We start from the raw sequence: 22,462 nt of genomic DNA, 5'->3' as shown, positions 1-22,462 counted from the left end.
CAAACGGCTTTTTTACTGGTTAGCGCTAGAACGCTGCGCTAAACAGTAAAAAAGCCGTTTGGCTACGGGGTGGATTCTCCCTTCTTAACCGGGCAGTTGCAGCTTCTTTCTGTTTAGCGCAGCGTTCGAGCGCTAAAAAGCAAAAAATCGGCAACTGTCCGGTTAAGAAGGGAGAATCCACCCCGTAGCCAAACGGCTTTTTTACTGTTTAGCGCTAGAATGCTGCGCTAAACAGTAAAAAAGCCGTTTGGCTACGGGGTGGATTCTCCCTTCTTAACCGGGCAGTTGCAGCTTCTTTCTGTTTAGCGCAGCGTTCGAGCGCTAAACAGAAAGAAGCTGCAACTGCCCGGTTAAGAAGGGAGAATCCACCCCGTAGCCAAACGGCTTTTTTTACTGTTTAGCGCTAGAACGCTGCGCTAAACAGTAAAAAAGCCGTTTGGCTACGGGGTGGATTCTCCCTTCTTAACCGGGCAGTTGCAGCTTCTTTCTGTTTAGCGCAGCGTTGGAGCGCTAAACAGCAAAAAATCGGCAACTGCCCGGTTAAGAAGGGAGAATCCACCCCGTAGCCAAACGGCTTTTTTTACTGTTTAGCGCTAGAACGCTGCGCTAAACAGTAAAAAAGCCGTTTGGCTACGGGGTGGATTCTCCCTTCTTAACCGGGCAGTTGCAGCTTCTTTCTGTTTAGTGCAGCGTTGGAGTGCTAAACAGCAAAAAATCGGCAACTGCCCGGTTAAGAAGGGAGAATCCACCCCGTAGCCAAACGGCTTTTTTACTGTTTAGCGCTAGAACGCTGCGCTAAACAGTAAAAAAGCCGTTTGGCTACGGGGTGGATTCTCCCTTCTTAACCGGGCAGTTGCAGCTTCTTTCTGTTTAGCGCAGCGTTCGAGTGCTAAACAGAAAGAAGCTGCAACTGCCCGGTTAAGAAGGGAGAATCCACCCCGTAGCCAAACGGCTTTTTTTACTGTTTAGCGCTAGAACGCTGCGCTAAACAGTAAAAAAGCCGTTTGGCTACGGGGTGGATTCTCCCTTCTTAACCGGGCAGTTGCAGCTTCTTTCTGTTTAGCAAAAAATCGGCAACTGCCCGGTTAACAAGGGAGAATCCACCCCGTAGCCAAACGGCTTTTTTACTGTTTAGCGCAGCGTTCTAGCGCTAAACAGTAAAAAAAGCCGTTTGGCTACGGGGTGGATTCTCCCTTCTTAACCGGGCAGTTGCAGCTTCTTTCTGTTTAGCGCTTGAACGCTGCGCTAAACAGAAAGAAGCTGCAACTGCCCGGTTAAGAAGGGAGAATCCACCCCGTAGCCAAACGGCTTTTTTACTGTTTAGCGCAGCGTTCGAGTGCTAAACAGAAAGAAGCTGCAACTGCCCGGTTAAGAAGGGAGAATCCACCCCGTAGCCAAACGGCTTTTTTACTGTTTAGCGCAGCGTTCGAGCCCTAAACAGTAAAAAAAGCCATTTGGCTACGGGGTGGATTCTCCCTTCTTAACCAGGCAGTTGCAGCTTCTTTCTGTTTAGCGCAGCGTTCGAGCGCTAAACAGAAAGAAGCTGCAACTGCCCGGTTAAGAAGGGAGAATCCACCCCGTAGCCAAACGGCTTTTTTACTGTTTAACGCAGCGTTCTAGCGCTAAACAGTAAAAAAAGCCGTTTGGCTACGGGGTGGATTCTCCCTTCTTAACCGGGCAGTTGCAGCTTCTTTCTGTTTAGCGCTCAAACGCTGCGCTAAACAGAAAGAAGCTGCAACTGCCCGGTTAAGAAGGGAGAATCCACCCCGTAGCCAAACGGCTTTTTTACTGCGTTCGGCTTCAGGAGACAGCTGCAAAGCGGTGCGCGTGTTTTAAAACGTCACAGCCGGCCTGGGGGGCTCGGGGGGAAGTCCCCGAGCCCCCCAGGCCGGCTGCCACGTTTTAAAACACACGCGCCGCTTCGCAGCTGTCTCTGAACGCTAACTTCCGCGTTCGGCGGCAGCGGTTTTTTTTGTTGTTGCACAGATTAATTGACTTTACATTGTTTCCTATGGGAAACAATGTTTCGTCATACGAGTGTTCTGACTTACGAGCCTCCTTCCGGAACCAATTAGTCTCGTAAGTCGGGGTTCTGCTGTATATTAAAACATGTATGGAATTGTTTAGTATGTGAACAATTGCTCTGAATTCTGAAAAAAACAATAAAACAATCCAACTGCCATCTGCTGTTTGTGATTGTTATTGCATTATTGCATGTTATTCTAGTGCATTAGAGAACTGTCTGAATTTTTGATTCCAAAGTCTTTTTTAGTATATATAAATGTTTCCAATATTTAAAAAGCCTGTATTTCCTTAAGAGATTTATAACGACTGTTTTATACCATTTAATCCCACTGATTTCAGATTAAAGTAATTAAGCTATATTAAAAACGGTTTTAGGGAGGCAATTAAATTGTTTCAGTTGTATCATAGAAGCTTTTATAAATAGATACTGCTGAAACCTTTAATAGGGAGAAGTTCCACTTCATTGTCAGGTCTTCAAGCCACACAAAGTGAACTCTGATGATGATGAAGCTCACCTCAGATCCCTACCAGGCTCAAGATTTTAAGGAATCTCTTCATTTTGCAGAATCTAAAAAGCCACTTACAGAACTCAAAAATAATATCCTGGACCACCGTATTTTTCAGACTAAATTGCAGTTTCCTCCCCCACCATTCCCCTCCCCCCAAAAAATGGGTGGAAATGTCTTTGTGTCTTCTACAGCAGAGGTCCCCAACCTTTTTTGCACCAGGGACCGGCTTTAAGCTAGACCAGTTTTCCATGGCCCGGTGGGGGGGGGGAGAGAGCTAGCTGTCAGCGGCGCCGTAAAAGGGGCGATCAAGAGAGGAATGGGTGAATGAATGGACGGAGGGTGGGAAGGAAGGAAAGAGGGAAGGGACAGGAACAAAAGAAGGGTGCAAAGGAAGCAAGGAAAGGTGTGAAAGGGGAGAGTAAGAGAGGAAGGAGTGAAAGAAGGGAATGAGGGAGGAAGGAAGGGAGGAAGGAAAAGGAAAGCAAGAAATGGAGGGAGGAAAGGAAGGAAAGAAAGAAAGAAAGAAAGAAAGGGGGAAGGGACAGGAACAGAGGAAGGAAGCAAGGAAACTTATGAAAGGGGAGAGTAAGGGAAGAAGGTAGGAAGGAGAAAGAAAAGAAGAAATAGAGGAAGGGAAGGTAAAAGAGAGAAAGAAAAAGAGCAAGAAAGAAAGCAAGAAAGAGAAAGAAAGAAAGGCAACTTCAAAGAAAGGCTCACTGAGCATCTCTCACTCTCTCTCTCTTTCTATCCCTCTTTCTTTCTTTCTCTTCCTTTCTCTCTCTCCTCTTCCTTTATCTCCTCTCTCTCTCCCTCTCTCTTTCTCTCCCCCTCTCTCCCCCTTTCCCTCTCTCCCTCTCTTGCTATCTCTCCCCCCTCTCCCTCTCTCTTTCTCCCTCTCCCTCTCTTTCTCTCTCTCCCCCCTCTCTCTTTCTCTCTCTCTCCCCCTCTTTCTCTCTCTTCTTCTCACTTTCTCTCTCTTGTTTTCTTTCTGTCTCTTTTGCTTTCTCTCTCTCTCACTCTTTCTTGTTTTCTTTCTCACGCTCTTTCTCTCTCTTGTTCTCTCTCTTGCTATCTCTTTCTCTCCCCCCCCTTTCTCACTCTCTCTTTCTCACTTTCTCTCTATCTTGCTGTCTGTTGCTCTCACTCACTCTCGTTCTCTCTCCATTCTTCTCAGCGATGACGCGCGCACGCCCTGCCCGCCTCACCTTTGCGAGAGCACTTTCGCCCCGGGCTCTCAGCAAGGGGGTTTGGAGGAGAGGCGGGGCCGGCGAAGGTGATATTGAATGTCGGGGGAGAACGGGCGGCTGCAAGCGCTCCCTATCCCCCTGCTAGCCCACTCGGAATATTCAAAATAAGAAAAGCCTTCGCCGGCAAAGGTTTTTCTTATTTTGAATATTCCGAGTGGGCTAGCAGGGAGATAGGGAGCGCGTGCAAATACCCGTTCTCCCCCGACATTCAATATCACCTTCGCCGGCCTCCGCTGAGGAAAGCCTTTGCCGGCATTTCCTCTCGTTGTCAAGGAGGCGCAGCGGCGGGCGGAGAGAGGGAAGGAGGGGGGGGCAGCGGCGTCCCTCCTGGCCTTGGCGGGCCGCCCAACCCTCCCCACCTCCTGCAAACGCGGCGGGCGGCGGGGGGAGAGCGAGGAGCCGGTTCCGGCGGGCGCGGGGCTTGGCTGGCTGGCGGGGGGAGCGCCGCTGGTGATGCGGAAAGGCCGAGGGGGCCCTGGCGCCGCGGACCGGCTGAAAAGCTCCAACGGCCCGGTCCCGGTCCGCGGACCGGCGGTTGGGGACCTCTGTTCTACAGGGAAGGAGGGGGAGGTAGCTGGTGCAGCACCAATCAGCTGTTCTAGGCAGTGGGGTTCACCATCCATTCCCCGTCATGGCAAATGGGTGGCAGAGCGAGAGTTTTTTCCTTGTTTTCCTTCTCTAAAGCTAATGTGCATTTTATAATCTGGAGAGTCTTATAGTCTGAAAAATATAGCATATATTTAAAGTAAGCTTCTCTTCTACGCATTATCATCTTAGAAACCAGATCCCCACTGTGGTCCATGGACCACTGGTAGTCCGTGAGAAAATTTTGGTGGTCCAAATGACATAAAATGGAAGTTCTCTGATCATTATTTTACAAATGTATTTATCTTTTTAAAAATAATATTAGTAGTCTGTGGGACTTAAAATTATGAATTTGGTAGTCCATGAGATTTAAAAGTATGACCTTGGTGGTCCCTGAGGTCCAAAGGTTTGAGGACCCCTATTCTAGAGAGTTACCAACTAATTATCATCCGTTGCTGCCTAGGCATTTCTTTCAAAATTATGCCAGTAATGAATGTTTCCTGTGTCCATTGAATGGTTATTCATCACAGCTGAGATATTGAAAGCAAATTGAACTGAATAAGTGTTATAGATATTTGCCACTCCTTGGTAATGTTTCCTTCAAGTTCAATTAAATATAATCTTCATTCATCCTTTATGTTTGTAAAAATAAGCTATATCATGCTTCTTACAGTGCTTTTAAGTTCAATGTGACTTAGATTGAATACAAGTTCATTGTTCATTCTAGGTGGCTGACAGTGGAAGGCCTCAGTTGTCTTCTGTGACTAACATTGACATTAAAGTCATCGAGGAAAGCATCCACCCTCCTGCAATCCTGCCCTTAGAAATCTTCATCACAATCTTTGGAGAAGAATATGGTGGTGGTGTCATTGGGAAAGTGCATGCAACAGACCAAGATGTTTATGACACTCTAACATACAAACTGGATCCCCAAATGGAATCTCTGTTCAGTGTTTCTAGCACTGGGGGTAAACTGATTGCCCACAAAAGGTTAGATGTAGGACAATACCCCCTGAATGTTACTGTTACAGATGGAAAGTTTACCACTGCAGCTGTCATTGCAGTACATATCAAACAGGCGACACAAGAATTGCTGAATCACAGCATAACTTTTCAATTTGCCAACCTTGCCCCAGAAGAATTCATTGGTGACTATTGGCGCAATTTTCAAAGAGCTTTAAGAACTTCTTTGGGAGTTAGAAGAAATGATATTCAGATAATCAGCTTACAACCTTCCGATCATCCATCAAATCTTGATGTACTGCTGTTTGTTGAAAAGGCTGGTAGTTCTCAGCATTCAACCAGAGCCTTGCTCCACAAAATAAATTCCTCTGTGCCTGATCTTGAAGAGATCTCAGGTGTCCAAATCCTTAAAGTTTTCCACAAACTCTGCTTGGGTTTGGATTGCCCGTGGAAATTTTGTGATGAAAAAGTGATGGTGGATGAGAAAATCATGTCAACTCACAGCACAGCTAGACTGAGTTTTGTCACACCACATCACCATAGAAATGCAGTTTGCCTTTGTAAAGGTAAGGACTATTTATATTGCAAGGTACAAAATCACAATCTTTGGGGAAGATTTGGAGAAGCTTTTGAGCAGAAAAATAATAAATGAAGTATAGAGAATATCCTTTGCATAAAACACAAAAATTGATGCAATCATATTTAACAGATACAATTATAAGTGTAACCTTATATGGAACAAAATGTAAAACAGTGGTAAAATAGAGAGCCCATGTTTTTGGCCTCACTATCGTAAATAGCTTTTTGCCCAAATCACACTAGCTGTAACCTCTAGGAAAAGTTTGGAGGATCTGGAGGTTATAAGAGGTCTCTCAAACATTTAAGAGCTTAATTTTTCCTATCCTTATCTTGATGGTTTTCACAGCTAGCAATTCTGTCCCTAAGGATAGTCAGTGTGGGCCTTTAAGAAAACATATATTTATGGTGTGACTGAAGAATTGCAAACTCCTAGAAAATTCTGCCTGCCGGCTCCAAAGGATTTGAAAATGATAAACAGTGTATGGTTTACCTAGATAACATAATTTATGAATTCTGTAGAGGAATAGAAAAAAAAATAAAAGTACAATCTCGGGTGAGTAATTTTCTCAGCAGAATTTGATCTGATAGCAATTTACAACTGAACAATGGAATGATTGCTGGCTGGCTGGCTGTCATATTCTCCTTCCTCCTGCTTTCTGACAGCTATCATTTTCATCATCTGTTGTGCCTGAGCAAAATTAGGATCAGAGGTTTAGGTGCGCCTGCCTGAAGAATTACTGACAGACAGAGAAGAGAGGCAGGGATAAAACTTAAGTCATGCTCTGTTATGTTTTCCCCAGATGGAGGATGCCCGCTCATGAACAGTATTTGTGAGAGAAACCCTTGCCCTGAAGGTTCCGAATGCTTAGCTGACCTTCAGGAGGAGAAGTACACTTGTGTTTGTGATGGAAGCACTGCCACCCAGTGCCCTGGTAAGGATTTATCATTTAATCCTCTTTGCCTAATTCAGATACAGTCTGCAGTTTTAAATCCTGGTTTGTGGTTTTTCTTTTTAAGTGTCAGCTGGACCAGCAGTGACTTTTACTGGAAGCAGTTATGTGAAGTATCGTCTCATAGAAAATGAAAATAAAGAGGAAATGAAACTCACTATGCGGCTCAGAACATACTCTGCTCATGCGGTTGTCATGTATGCCCGAGGGACCGACTATAGTATTTTAGAGGTATGTAGCTCCAAATTCTGAAACCTTTTAATTAACAAAAGCCTTCTGAATCTACCTCAGATCTAATATGCTGCAGACAAAGAATAATTTATTGGATTCCTATAATTTAATTATCAGGTGAATACTCTATGTTAGCAAGTGAAATGCTTTAGATGGTTAGCTAAATATTTAATGCTTTTTGGAACACGTGTTTTAATATTCCAGGTTAATAACCTGTTTGAACAAAAGTACTCACAGTTTCCACAAGTAAGAAGCATAGTGGGGAAATAAATACAATAGATAAAGAGAAGGGGGAAATTGAAAGATCCAGAAGTTAGTTAGTTAGTTAGTTAGTCAGTCAATCATTCATTTATTCATTCATTCATTGAACTTACATGCCACCCTTCTCCGAGGACTCAGGGAAGCTCACAACATATAAAAATACAAAAACCCCAAATTTAAAATCATACAGCCCTACTCACTCACACCACAGTCATACTGAAGGCCAGGGCAAGATGTTAAAGTTCAGCAGCCCCAGGCCTGCCAGCAAAGGTAAGTTTTCAAAGCCTTCCAGGAGGGTGGATGGGTATGAATCTCCAGAGGGAGTTGGTTCCAAAGGGATGGAGCCACCACAGAGAAGGCTCTTCCCCTAGGCCCCACCTGACGACATTGCCTGGATGACGAGACCTGGAAAAGGCCGACTCTCTGGGTCCTGACCAGTCGCTGGGATACATGAGGCATAAGACGGTCCTGAACATAATTTGGTCCTAAGCCATGTTGGGTTTTATAGATCCTAACCAACACTTTGAATTGCGTCTGGAGACTAGTCGGCAACCAATGCAGTTCATGGAGTGATTGTGAGATATAGGCAGAATTATTGAGAATTTACCAGCAATAATTAGGAATTTTAAATGGCATTAATAATTCAATTTAGATCTTTAAGCTTATCTGTAAATATTCAGACATCATTCTACTTAATTGTTTTTATTTTAATGTAGGAAGAAATAAAGCACTATAAATAACTTGTAAAAATTATAAATAATTTTAAAAATCATCTTGTATTAATAATGGGACATTTTCCAGCATTTCTTAATTAACAATATTAATTGAGACTGTAATTTCCATCAATAAGTGATGCTGTCATAAACCATGATGTGATGTGACAGTAGCAACAGCAAACCTGGCAGTCCCCATTGTTATTAAGTGAGGTTTATGAGTCCTTAATCTGCTTGAAACTTTCTGCCAGTTTCCAACAACCAAAACCAGTAGGGAAGGTGGCAGGATGTTGCAGTTTCCAAGAAGCTTTCAAACAAGCTAGCAGGCATGTTAGGGCTGCTATTCTGAGGCATGGTTTGATATGGTGCAAGTACAACAAGGCTTGGAATGGCTGCTATCAGGTGAGCAAAGGCACAATGTAAGTGCACAATAAGGCTTTAGGGCAGAGGTCTTCAAACTTGGCAACTTTAAAACCTGTGGACTTCAACACCCAGAATTCTCTAGTCTGCATAGCTGGCTGGAGAATTCTGGGAGCTGAAGTACACAAGTCTTAAAATTGCCAAGTTTGGAAACTCTAGCTTAGGGTGACTGCTATGAGACAGGTGAGGGGGCATAAGGGTCTAGTATGGCACAAGAATAGTAAGGCTTGGGGTGATTTCTGTTAGAGAGAGGAGGGGGTACAAATACTCAATTTATTGAGCACAACAAGGCTTGGGATTCTGCTTTGGATCATGAAATGGTACGTGAGGTCAGCATGGCACACGCAGAGAGAGCCTTGGGGTGGTGAGAGATTTAGCCAAACCACTTGTGGCCATCACCTGACTTTGCAAATGGCAAATCTATGACCATGCAACTATTTTAAATGCAAGCCAATTGCCAAATTGCATTCATGTTGCCTGGACAATCGAAATTTGAATCGTAAGTACCCGTCATTCAGCACTGTTGAACTTTGAATGGTCATTAACCAAAAATGTGTGAATCTCAGTGGTGTTAGATGGAGCTATGATTATATAATCTGACCACAGTTTGATGCCTTCTGAGAGGATGGGATATCAAGTTTTAGAACTGAATTCAGAAATCTAGGATTTGCAGTTCTTAAAGATTTCAAGCATTATATCAGAGTAGGCTGTTCACACTTGACAATCTTGAGAGCCAATGAGATGTCTTCATAGTTAATTATTACCTTTCTTCTTTCTTTTAGATCCACCATGGAAAACTTCAGTACAAATTTGACTGTGGAAGCGGTCCTGGAATTGTGTCTGTGCAGAGTATTCAAATCAGTGATGGCCAGTGGCATTCAGTGTCTCTTGAAGTCGATGGAAACTATGCTAAACTGATTCTAGATAGGGTACACACTGCCTCTGGTATTGCCCCTGGCACTCTCAGGACACTGAATTTAGATAACCATGTATTTTTCGGTGGTCACATTCGGCAGCAGGGTATCCGACATGGAAGGAGCCCACAGGTTAGCAATGGCTTCAGAGGCTGTATGGATTCCATTGTACTCAATGGTCAAGAATTGCCCTTAAATAACAAACCTCGGAGCTATGCTCAAATGGAAGAATCAGTGGATGTATCTCCTGGATGTTTGCTTACAGCTATGGAGGATTGTTCAAGCAGTCCATGCCAGAATGGAGGCATTTGTAATCCACTCCCCACTGGAGGTAAGCTTTGTTCGTTTGTTATTTATTTAAATTTATTTATTTATTTGTTTGTTTGTTTGTTGGATTTGTATGCTGCCCCTCTCTGTGGACTCGGGGCGGCTCACGACAAACATAGAATACATAGTAAAACAATTTGGTATTTGTTCTGCCTGGCTCTATGGTAAGAGTCTCCCAAAAATTCAAGGGTACAAATTTCAGACACAAATGCTTGAAAGTTCAAAAACAAAGTTCTTTATCACAAAAATTCAAAAGAAACAAAGCACCCTTTTTGTATTGCAAAGAGCACTCATCCCAAAACAACCTGGTAGTCTGTACAATCCCCTTAATCAGTCTTTAAGTACTTAGCTAGCAGCTGTGAAGAAACGTCACAGCCCTTCTTCTTCCACGAAGTGAAACACACACACACTTTGCTCTGCTTTGGTTTCAAAGTCGAGAAAAATCAACAAACAAAGTCCGGAAACAGCAAGGCACAGTCCTGAAGAACAATCATCAGATAATTTTGCACAACGGGCAAACCAACATGCTGCTATTTATATCAGTAGCTCTAATTACTGGAGCCCCACCCAAACACAGGTGGCCTCTCTTATCTCCTGTAATATTTCTGCAATTTGTCTCCTCTATGCATAATTCTGTGCATGCGTGGGTCTAACACTTCCTCATCCAAATCGACCAAAGATAATGGAAATTGGCTTCCTGGGCTGTGGGCCAAGCCCCCCTCTTCCAAGTCACCCCCACCTTCTTCTTCATCCAAGGAAACTGCACTGCCTGTCTCTGTCGGCAATAAAACAGGCCTATGACATGTTAATGTTTCCCCTGCATCCACCTCCACATTCCTTGGGGCAGGAGCTGGGCCAGAGCCAACCACAACAGTATTGGTATTTACTATATTTGGTATTGGTATTTACTATATTTTTCGGACTATAAGATGTACGGGAGTATAAGATGCACTTTAGTTTTTGGGGAGGAAAATAAGAAAACTGATGCGGTGTGAACGGCCTCCCTGAATACCCTCAATCAGCTGAACTTTAGCAACAATTCGTTGGTTGTGAGCTCTGTGCCTTTCTTTTTCAGCCTGTGAAATCTCTGTTTCAGAAGCTGACAAAAGCCTCTGAAATGGAGATTTCACAGGCTGTTTTCAGCTTCTGAAACCTCCATTTAAGATGTTGGGTGGGGCTCTGTTCGGTGTATAAGACACACCCAAATGCTTACTCTACGGTAGCATGGCTTTACTTTGTATGAACATAAATGAACATAAATATAAATGCTGTAGAAGACCACTTTATCTAACTTCAACTTTGTATTAGTTAGAATATTTTCCAAGTAGTAGTCTAAAACCAGACTTTCCCAAGAACAAGTGAAAACATTTTTAAAAAACCAGAAATTGCATATTCCCGGTGCCCTTCAGTTCAGTTAATATAAATGTTAAATGCCCTGTGGAACAACAGTCCTGGGTATAATTTTCCAAATGCTAGTAAAGCTATATGGACTCTTATTTATTGCATTTTAACATTTGAAGTTTTCATACGCTATCAACCTTTTAAAGGTAATGAGATGTATTATATTATTTTGATTGCTATACTGTAATAATTTCTGAAATAGCTATCATAATTAGTTACTTATTCCATAGTAAGATATTATTAAGCTTTATTAGCTGATTCTTTACATCTTTTTAGGAGTGGTGGATCTCTGTAATGCTTTTGTGCTAATTTATATAGATTTGGGTTTCAGAAATGCTCCATTTATTGTCTTTTCTGTGCAGAAAAAAATGTTTTGTTTTGTGAGCGCAGTGACATGCTTTCATTCCTGGCTTTTGTTGCAGGTTATTATTGTAAGTGTGCAGCAGGATTTATGGGTATACATTGTGAAGTAAATATAAACCCATGTGTTTCCAATCCCTGCCTTTATGGTGGCACTTGTATTTCCATCAATGATGAATTCATCTGCCAGTGCAGAGGGCTATATACAGGCCAGAGGTAGGAAGCCTTTTTCTAACTGTTGAAATAAATTTTATCCCAGTATGTTTATCTTCACAGTATCTCCTCTATAATAGTCTCTGCTTGCATGTGTACTTTGTGAAAATGGTCTCTGTGAGCATTGCATCCATTTACTTTGTTAGAAGCAGAAAAAAGTTTGCATGTATGTTTGAAGAAGTGAAGTACAAATGAGGATAAGCTTGCATATATAAACATATGCCTTGTTCAGTCATTTTCATGGGCAGTCAAAACTTGCTGTGGATTTTGTGGAACGCACAATCAAGATTCACCAAAATCAAGATTCAAAAAAAGTTGAAATCCATAATATTATGTCTGTCTATGGTCTGGGAAAATACATAGGCAGGATAAATGTTAATAATCCTGGAATCATATTATGACCCATGCTATTTACTACACAAAATAATTTTTCACAGGACCCTGGCTGAATATGCTGACATTCATAGCTGATCAAGTTTCAATGATTGATTTAGGAGGTAATTGACTTCTTATTATTTTTCCTTAGGTGTCAGATTGGTCCATATTGCAAAGACAATCCCTGTAAAAACAGTGGCAAATGTATTGATAGCTTAGATGGACCAGTTTGTGAATGTGAAACCGGTTTTCATGGTGAGAGGTAGGTTTGCTCCAGTTTACATAGCATGTGGAATAAAAATTCTTACAAAGGTGGGTGGGTTAGTGGCCCATAAAGTTACCTACCCATTTTTAGCTTAGTTCTATCATAAGAGGGTGAAATATAAAATCAACTTTGAAGATGGTTGTGGAATGGTCTCTAAATACAGAACATTCTGATCAAAGATTTATTGCTACTTATGTTTATTTGACACATGAGACAAGGACTTGACCTAAATTTTAGCTTATCAGTGAATGGGCATCTCCACTGGCTTTTTCTGTGCAGCCACCAAGCCATGGATAGCACAAATATAATATTGTTGCTATGCTATTCAGGCCTCTGATTGATTTTGTTTGAAGACTTAACTTATAAAGTACAAATAGAACTGTTTACAGCACAAGCCAGCAAATCGCTTGAATTGTATAAAGCAAAAGTCTTTGTTGGGATAATAAATTAGATTTTTTTAAAGATAATAATAATAATTATTATTATTATTATTATTATTATTATTATTATTATTATTATTATTTATTAGATTTGTATGCTGCCCCTCTCCGAGGACTCGGAGCGGCTCACAACAGAATACAGTCACAAATCCAATATATTAAAAGCCCATTATTAAAACCATACAACTCAGACAAACCATACACAAAATGAAGCTTTCTAATCATATTAATTAACTATGTGTTGTAAAATAGCCTAATACTATACTAATGTAAAATGATTTTAAGCATGGTTTTAAAATTGGAAGAAGAAACATCAATAAAATATACTATGTTGATGACATAAGTATAACCGCAAAGAATCTGCAATATTGAAACAAATAAATATAAAAAAGATAAAACTAATGCCAATGGATAAAACATCAGCCTTAGGATTAATAATTAAGATATAAAAGTGATAGGTTCTGCCTTTTGTAGTCAAGCAAGATGGATGTCTCAGTTATAGTGGTAATGGGCAAAATTGCACATAGGCAAGAAATACACCATAGAAGAAATATCATGGCTTGCACTAGTCTTATCTTTGTAGGGTTGTACATAATCATGGCACCTGAATATATTTTCTAATAGAGCATTCATGAAAGCCTTAGAAAATATATTCAGGTGCCATGATTATGTACAACCCTACAAAGATAAGAATAGCGCAAGCCATGAGATTTCCTGTGACACTCTATGGAAGTGAAAATTGGAGATTTAAGAAACAGGATAGGAAGGACAGTGAAGCTTTTGAGCTTTGGTGTTGGAGAAGACTCCCAAATACAATTCAATGAATTGCCAATTCAGTGAAGGGGTTGATGTGATGTGCCAGAGCCTTGAAGCTGTACGGGTCTGGATGGGAGCAAACAGGCTCAAGCTCAACCCCAACAAGACCGAGTGGCTCTGGGCATTTCCTCCGAAGGACCATATCATCTGTTCATCCATTATCCAGGGCGGGGGAGAGAACCTTAGCCCTATCAGAAAAGATCCACAATCTGGGAGTCCTTCTGGATTAGAGTTTTCTTTTTAGTAATAATAGCTCGGTAAAAAAGGGTTTTGTAACTGTCTGCCTGAAAAGGTTGTTGAGTAGGTTAGGGACTTCTTCATCTTTTACCATCATGGCAACAAAGTGCTTAATTGGGCTCAGCAATTTGACTATCGAATATTCAACCATGACTTTTAAGACTTGTGGACTTCAACTCCAAGGAATGAATGACTGGTGAATTCTGGGACTTGAAGTCCATAAATTATCAAAGTTATATTTAGCATATAATTTCATCAGCAATGATTTTATCTGTAGAACAATTACTTGGAAAAATCCCATTCTGGTGTTATCAGAATCAATTATTAATGGCAATCTTTCTTCTTATCCATAGTGCTATCTTCCCCTTCCACCTAACCATGCACTAACATTTTTGCTTTTGCCAATTCAGGGCTGAATGAAATTATTTTTCGCAAGAGGTATTTGTGACATACCTATAATCCAAGCAATAGTCCCCACATAGCAGAAAGCAAAGTAGAAGAACCTTATCTCCCACTTCCTTTTTGGTATGACCACAAACCAATTGGGAAAGTGGATCAAAATGATAGGATACAACAGGATGACCAGGTTTTACTTTGCTGTGATTGATCTTAAAAAGTTCCCTGCAGAAGTTCAGATTACTTTACAGCCCACTACCATTTGTATGTATTATAAGAATCTTAGTATCTATAAACTTGTGAGTGTGTAACTTGGATATATGGTGTTAGTATTCACTGACCCCACAACATCTTTTAATGTTTTTCAGGTGCATAACTGATGTTGATGAATGCATGGAAAACCCATGTCAGAATGGCGCACTGTGTGAGAACACATATGGTGCTTATAACTGTAACTGTAGTCATGGATTTGGAGGAAAACATTGTATTGAAGTCCTTAACAAATATGTTTCAACTTCCTGGAACATTGGCTTAGCCGAAGTAATTGGAATAATAATTTTCATAGCGATAATCTTACTATTAGTGGGGTTTTTTGTTGTCTGTCGCCGAATGATCAATAAAAAGAGGAAAAGCCAGCAGCAATCAGAAGACAAACACCTTGGAACCACAACAGCTTTCTTGCAAAGACCATACTTTGATTCCAAATTGAATAAGAACATTTATTCTGACATTCCACCTCAGGTGCCTGTACGCCCCATTTCATATACTCCAAGCATTCCAAGTGACTCTAGAAATAACTTGGACAGAAATTCTTTTGAAGGTTCCACTATTCCAGAACATCCTGAGTTTACTACTTTTAACCCCGACTCTGTACATGGTCATAGAAAAACAGTGGCTGTTTGCAGTGTAGCTCCTAATTTGCCACCGCCTCCTCCATCCAATTCTCCATCAGACAGTGACTCAATACAGAAACCCAGCTGGGACTTTGATTATGACAGTAAGTGCTGCTTTTTTTTCTATTAAAATAGTTTGCTGATAGGATGTTGGGACATGTCTCTCGCAATAACATTAACAACCACAAACTGGGAATAAAATGACTGGGGGCAATTTAGAGTGTAAGCTAAACATCAAGTAACAAGTAACTTTTTACCACTTAAGTTATGTAGTAAATTATTCCCTCTGATGGTTAATTAGGATGGTTGAATTCAAGCCAAATGTGATGAGTCAAAAATAGAAAACTCTTTTCTATACAGTAAGGAAGACCCTGGACACTCAAATAGTAGATATGTATGCACTTCTGGAAAAAAAGTAATGTAGCCTTTTCTTCTTTCTCCTCTTCCATGTAGATCCATTTATACAGATTTATGAGATTCCAGAGTTTGTGACCATAGAATTAAGAACATTTCTAATTAGAAAGGAAGTTTTTATAGAGTCAGTTTTTAACACTGACTTTTGTAGAGCAGAATGGAACATTCCAGTTTCCTAGTTAAACTAAGAGCTACTTTAGTATTGAAAACACCAAAAACTATAATTTGCTAGGGTTTGATAGTTTTGCAGTTAGTATAATGGTTTTTTTACTGTTTTTATTATTTATATTTGACTTTGTAATTCTATATTATGTTGTTATTGTTGTAAGCCACTCTGAGTCCCATTGGGATTGGGCAGAATAGAAGTCAAATAAATTAAATTAAATTAAATAATTGCAGTGAGGAAAAATTAAAAATATTGACTGCTCAAGGCACTTAGTCATTTTATAATGTGCATCTTTTAACAGGGAACATAGGATTTAGGGGATATATACCATGAAATTAAAGGTCTCTTTTTCACCAATGTTATGGGGCATTTCAGATGGAAGGGAAAGAGAAAGAGAGCCTTTTTCTGTCTGGCACTTCTACATAACCATAGTTTAAGTTTGGCAATAGTCATCCTAAGCCAGTGATGGCAAACCTCTGGCACAGATGCCACAGGCGGCACGCGGAGCCATATCTGCTGGCACGCAAGCCTTTTCTTAGCTCAGCTCCAACATGCATGTGTGTGCTGGCCATCTGATTTTTGGCTCACACAGAGGATCTGGGAGGGTATTTTTGGATTACAGAGAGGCTCCAGAGGGGATGGGGAAGGACGTTTTTATTCTCCCCCAGCTCCAGGGAAGCCTTTGGAGCCCGGAGAGGCCAAAACACGAGCCTATTGAGCCCACCAAAAGTTGGGAAAGAGGCCATTTCCGGCATCCAAGGAGATGGGGAAAGCTGTTTTCGCCCTCCCCAGGCATTGAATTATGGGTGTGGGCACTCATGTATGCACAATAGCATGCACGCATGCTCTTTTGGTACCCAAAGAAAAAGAAGTTCACCATCACTGTCCTAAGCGCACAATCTAGGAAGAGGCCTAAGCAGTGGCCAGCAATGCTGATTTATATGTTGTATCTGTGGACAGTTACCCAGACACTGACATCTCCAGCAAAACTTGGAGAAATAAGGACTCATTCACCTTCTCTGTTGCCATCTTTGTGGAAACATCTTGTTTATAGTAGCTAATGTGTGCTTTCATGTTGCTTTTGATCTTTCCCCCAACTAACTTCAAATTGTGTCCCCTTGTTCTGGTGAAAGTGAACACAAGAACAAGGGGACACAATCTGAAGTTAGTTGGGGGAAAGATAAAAGCAACATGAGAAAATATTATTTCACTGAAAGAGTAGTAGATCCTTGGAACAAATTTCCAGCAGACGTGGTAGATAAATCCACAGTAACTGAATTTAAACATGCCTGGGATAAACACATATCCACCCTAAGATAAAATACAGGAGACTAGATGGACCATGAGGTCTTTTTCTGCCGTCAGACTTCTATGTTTCTATGTTTCATCCCTTTCATTAAGCCTAGGTGAGATCTACAGAAAGGCACAGCTAATAAAATTTGTACTTATATTTCATTTTTCCATTTATATTTTTTGAGCTTTTTTATGAGGTAGATTGGTTTCATGCCGATGATTCTTATTTTGTGGGGATGTTTTTCCCCCTTTAGCTAAGGTTGTGGATCTTGATTCCTGCCTGCCAAAGAAGCCTCTGGAAGAAAAGACGTCCCAGCCTTACAGTGCTCGAGAAAGTATGTCTGAGGTCCAGTCCCTCAGCTCATTCCAGTCAGAGTCATGTGATGACAATGGTACGTACATAAACAGGTCTTTATTGGTCATTGCTGCACCTTAGTTTTCTCCAGGTTGGGGCTCTTCAGAAATGTAAAATTGCAACCTTCCTTGTGGGATTTGTGCAGCACCATCAAAAGGGTACCAAGTTGAGGAAGCCTGCCGTTGCCTTAACTTTCATCACCAGATATCTGTTTGACACTATCATAATCAATATATTATTCTATAGGAATGTACATGTTCCACATAATATAAGTTAGTTCAGTAAAGTTGTTAATTGGTTAATACATCTTTGTTTGATAGATAATTGATGATAGACATGACTAAATAATTCCTTTGTAAAATAATCCTTGGAAATATAAACATTAGCTGTTTGATGCTAATGTTAAGATTTAAACGTCTAAAATTGGATTACAGCTTTATTTGTTTCCTTTTTTTTCTGCCTTGCTGCTGCTGCTGCTGCCTCAGCTCCCATATGGATCAGAGCAGTACTGAGCGAAAGCAGAGTATAAGGGATTTGCTTGTAAGTCTGATTACATAAGTAATAAAGGACGTTGTCTGGTGGGGCTTTGTTATAAGTGTCTTGCAATTTGTTTTTATGCCAAAGACAAAATATTCCTTTAGTCTTTATCGTGGCATACAGTGCTATTTGTGGATTAAAAATATTCCACTTAATAAAATCAGACTATAATTTTAGGAGGAAAACATTCTGAAAGTTGCCTGGCTCATCCAATATATCCAGAAATTCTGTTTTTATTTTTCAAATTTGACTTTAAATTAAATCCTTTAAATTACTACAAAGCCTGCTATTTTTAAAACATCTTTCTAAATTTTAATTAGCATATCAAAAACACATTTTTCTGATAAATATTACATATTAAAACTTCCTTTTATTGCTTTAAAAAATAAATTTTATTTATTTCTGGCTTTTTAATGGTGTTTGTGTGTGTGTGTGTGTGTGTGTGTGTTAGTAGATAATGCTTTTTGTAAAGTTGCAGAAGTTTCAAAATTTACTCCTTTTTTTTCCTATAGAAATTATTGTTTCTTCCTGTAAATCTGAATGCTGTTTCTAAATATAATACAGCATGATAGGAAAAGAATAGCAATGACAAATATCATAATTGCAGACTACAGATGAAAGTATTACCGTATGTGGCTACAAACATGACGCAGCCTTCTCAGATAATAATTAAGAAGAAACAGAGAAATAGAGCTAGCAATTTGGCTGCTTATATCCCACCCTCCCATAGTTTAACTTTCACACTGAATTCTTTTCTTTTATCCTACTACTTCTATTAACAGACTTCCTTTTTCTGTATTCTCAATTTGATATCATTTTGTATTCCACTTTACACCCAATTAAGGATGCTTAGAGCAGCTAACAAAATAAAATGCAAAAGCAAATTTAAAAGCACAATTCAAAAATGTAATTAAACCTCTCTGAAATACTGTTCCACTTTATGCTTCCTTGTTGCACCTCTATTTCTACTAACATTAATCCTACTTGTCTTCAGGCCATTCTATACTAGTTGATGCCTTAACCCAGTGTTTTCCAATCTGGGCAACTTTAAGATATTTGGACTTCAACTCCCAGAATTCCCCAGCCAGCATTCGCTGGCTGAGGAACTCTGGGAGTTGAAGTCCAAATATCTTCAAGTTGCCCAGGTTGGGAAACACTGCCTTAACCTACTAAAAGCAACTTCAGTTTATTCTTTGGGGAGAAAAACCCACAGACTCTGCCTTGTCCTTGTGCTTTTCAAAAGATTTTGTAACACATTCTTCCCCTTTCTTTCCTTCTATCCCTATCACTGCCTTTTTATCTGTCAGTTTTCCAGGTGTCATTCTAACCTTCATGCAATACTTGCTAGGACACCTGTTTCTCTACATCTTGCCTGCACAAAAGATGGATTATGTAGTTATTTCTCTAATAAATGGATCCTTGCAGATACGCAGGTGGCAAGCCACGGGGGATACACATAGTCATAAAACAGAATCTATTTAGGGTTAATTGCTCTGACTGGCATTCCTCACACTTTTTAAAACTCAGTTTCTGGTATCAGTAAATCTAAAGGTGTTTCCTGCAACTTGATAGTGACCTAATTCAGACCTAATTCAAAACAAATAGAACCCAGGTGCAGTGTAGGAATTTCTTGATGATGCATATCCTGGTAAATTGATACTTTTCTCCAAAAAGATTAGTGCAATAGGGAAAGGCTTGAAACCATTTCTGTTTTGCTGAAAAGTATCTATTCATGTGCGTGATTTATAATTGCTATATTGCATTTGTGTTTCTCAATCTATACACAAGTATGAAAAGAAAAGTAAATGAGTATAAATGATTGTTAAAATGTATGTGCATGTTTCTATTTGCAATCCATTTTTAGTTTTGGTAACCTTTGTAAGCCATTCATGTGAATGGGATTGGTCGTTGATATTTGCAGGTTGAAAATGTTTTCATCCTACTAGAGCAGAGGTCATCAAACTTGGCAATTTTAAGACTTGTGGGCTTCAACTCCCAGAATTCTCCAACTAGCATAGTCCACAATCCTTAAAGTTGCCAAGTTTGAAAACCTCTGTACTAGAGACTGTAATTCACTTCTATATTTCTATATAATCAAAATGAAGCAATGCGCTAATCTGTTTGTGAGGCAGGGAGATGTATGTTTTGTGTAGAGAATTGTTTCAAATTTTAATATTGCATATAGTTTTTATAAAATGTTTAAGTCTTATATTAGTTCATGTTGACATAATGGTAATTGAAATGGTTAATAATCATAGGTTTCTTTTTTTAACTTACTTCTTCTATACTTTTACAAGCTTCCCTAGTGACTGTAATACACCTTGTCAATCCTGTTGTTGACTTGGTGGGAAAAGAAGGTATATCGTTTTCATTTTTATTTATTGCCTGTGTAGAACATTGCATGCCCTGTATTTTAACATGGAAACATTGGAAGATAATGTACAATATTTGCTTTATTAGTAGTAATGTGTAGATTTGACAATGTGTGCCGTATACATTGGTATATATATATTTAAAATAGACATCTTTATTGATTTATGTAGAAGACTAATGAAATGTGTAATACACCGCTGACTTGATTTCAAAAAAGTTCACATCCACACAGAAGCTCTATAATACTCAAATGGCACTAAATTCAAGAATAGGAATGGTAACATTCCACAATCTTCAAGGTGCATAAAATGAATCATAGCGGTGGATCAGCTGTTTGTGAAGTTCATGCAATCAGGGATGTTTGAAGTCAAATACTTCTATAAATTCAGTAGATATTGACTATATGGCTTTGAGCAGCTCTTTGTAGCTCAGTTTACTCCATATGAACTTACATAAATGTGTGAAAGTAAATGTATTCTTAAAGTAAGCGTAATCATTTCAGCTATGTTTTCTTAGAATGGCTTCCTCTATGAAAACTAGAGAGGATCTTGTCTGAGATTCTTACTTCACAGTTCTATCACAGTTTTCTGAGCATTGTCTTAATTATGTTTCTTTATTACTTGAGTTTACTCCTGTGCATATTGAGTTTATGGCCATCAAGTTCTTAGATAGTTGCTGAAATGGCTACTGAAACCTGGAGAGTGCTGACAGCCTTTGTGGGAGAGTTTCTAAGAAAACTGAAACAATCTGACCTTGTGAATTTTAGCAAGTTCCTAAGATGCTCCCATCATTATCTCTAACTTTATTTCTTGGATGCAGTTCCCATATGCACATTTCCATACTGAAAGTTCTTGGAAGTTGAAATAGTGTTAGTGATTGTTGTGATTGTAGAGAAAATTGAAAGCATCACCCTCCTGAGAAAGGGGGAGGGGGCAGCGAAGAGCTACCAAAATTTTTACTACCATACTGTGGGCCTGGCGTATGCAGGATGCCCTGCATTTTCTTTCATCTTTCAGTGCAAATTGGGTGCTCTGGGGTGCAGCTCAATTTTCGCTACCCCACTGCATTCTCCCACATCCAGGCAGCAGCCCACCCCTGGGAGGGGGGTTGAATGTAAATGGATGCATTTGTGGGCTTCTTCAACCCAAAATCTATTCAGCCATGGTTTACATTGTAAAAGACTTCTAAATATTATAGAACTATAAAGAGTTTCCTTTTTCTGTCTTCATGCTTAGATAGCTAATGGGGTTGTTTACAACAATGGAATTAAGGCATAAAGCATAACGGTTAAAAGTTTGTCTAATAATGCATTTTCATCCACCATGGAAAATCTCCAGATAAATTAGAACTTTGATTACAGGAATTTCTAGCTGAGATGTTCATAATGTCTAAATACATCTGGAGGGAATCAGATTGGAATATATTGGTGTCAATAGTAGAATGCAGATCAGGAATTTATTGTACTGATAAAAAGTACAAAATATGAAACAGCAAGATACTGATTTATATTTCAGCTCAAGTATTAAGCAATGAAGGATTCCTCGGAATAAAGCAATCTCTTTGCACCCACTTCTATAATATTGGTGAGAATGTTATTAAATGATTGCAATCAGTTTGAATAACAAATAGTAACACACATATTCATTTTAGTTCATATGCAATTCAATTCAGTTCTTTGTCAGAATGATTTTCATTTTGAATGCATTTATTCTTTACTTACATGAAAGGCATACTCCAAATGGAATAATGTTCAAATATTCATACATATAGATTTCATCCCATACTGAGACAATTCTTTTAATTTATTTGTATGCATACAAGTGTACCCAATTGGGAAGACAGATTAGTTTGCAGTGTAGGAGCTGTTTAAAATTAGTGTATTAAAATAACTATTATTTCAGAACTTCTTATTTCTCTTGGCGTTCAGATTAGTGTAAGGTGACTGTACAGTAGGACTGAATTCTACAAAACTATATTGGCTATTTGAATGCAGCACAATACTGTAGTATTTTCCAGATGTATTACACAATTCTCAAAATTCCAAGCAAGATAGAAGGACAAGAGACAATGAAATCTATATCAGCAATTGGTAGTGGTATTTCTGAAATACCATTCTCTAAAAGTGTTCTTATGTGGTGCCTGTGTGATAACTTAAAGAATTGGAAGAAAGGGAAGAGTAATGAATGATCTTTGTTCCTGGAAAT

General features: G+C 39.7%; 1 protein-coding gene across 5 annotated transcripts in view; it reads left to right on the top strand.

Annotated features, from left to right (window-relative positions):
• The window catches only part of FAT1 (FAT atypical cadherin 1), a 152,012-nt gene that overhangs the window by 123,852 nt on the left and 5,698 nt on the right, over nt 1-22,462 (top strand). For 4 of the 5 annotated variants that reach the window (XM_070757585.1, XM_070757586.1, XM_070757588.1 and 1 more), the window contains exons 19-26: nt 5,094-5,895; nt 6,709-6,840; nt 6,926-7,089; nt 9,266-9,728; nt 11,548-11,701; nt 12,225-12,335; nt 14,596-15,224; nt 17,248-17,385. In XM_070757585.1, coding sequence (XP_070613686.1) covers nt 5,094-5,895; nt 6,709-6,840; nt 6,926-7,089; nt 9,266-9,728; nt 11,548-11,701; nt 12,225-12,335; nt 14,596-15,224; nt 17,248-17,385 — 2,593 coding nt within the window. Of the gene's footprint in view, nt 1-5,093; nt 5,896-6,708; nt 6,841-6,925; nt 7,090-9,265; nt 9,729-11,547; nt 11,702-12,224; nt 12,336-14,595; nt 15,225-17,247; nt 17,386-17,833; nt 17,889-22,462 lie in introns of those variants that run through there. The other variant, XM_070757589.1, reaches the window with a different exon arrangement.

The sequence above is a fragment of the Erythrolamprus reginae genome, chromosome 7 (genome assembly GCF_031021105.1).
Source record: "Erythrolamprus reginae isolate rEryReg1 chromosome 7, rEryReg1.hap1, whole genome shotgun sequence".
In the NCBI taxonomy this organism is placed as follows: Eukaryota; Metazoa; Chordata; class Lepidosauria; order Squamata; family Dipsadidae; genus Erythrolamprus; species Erythrolamprus reginae.
The sequence above is the reverse complement of the archived record's forward strand: the minus strand, read 5'-3'. Positions and strand labels throughout refer to the sequence as shown.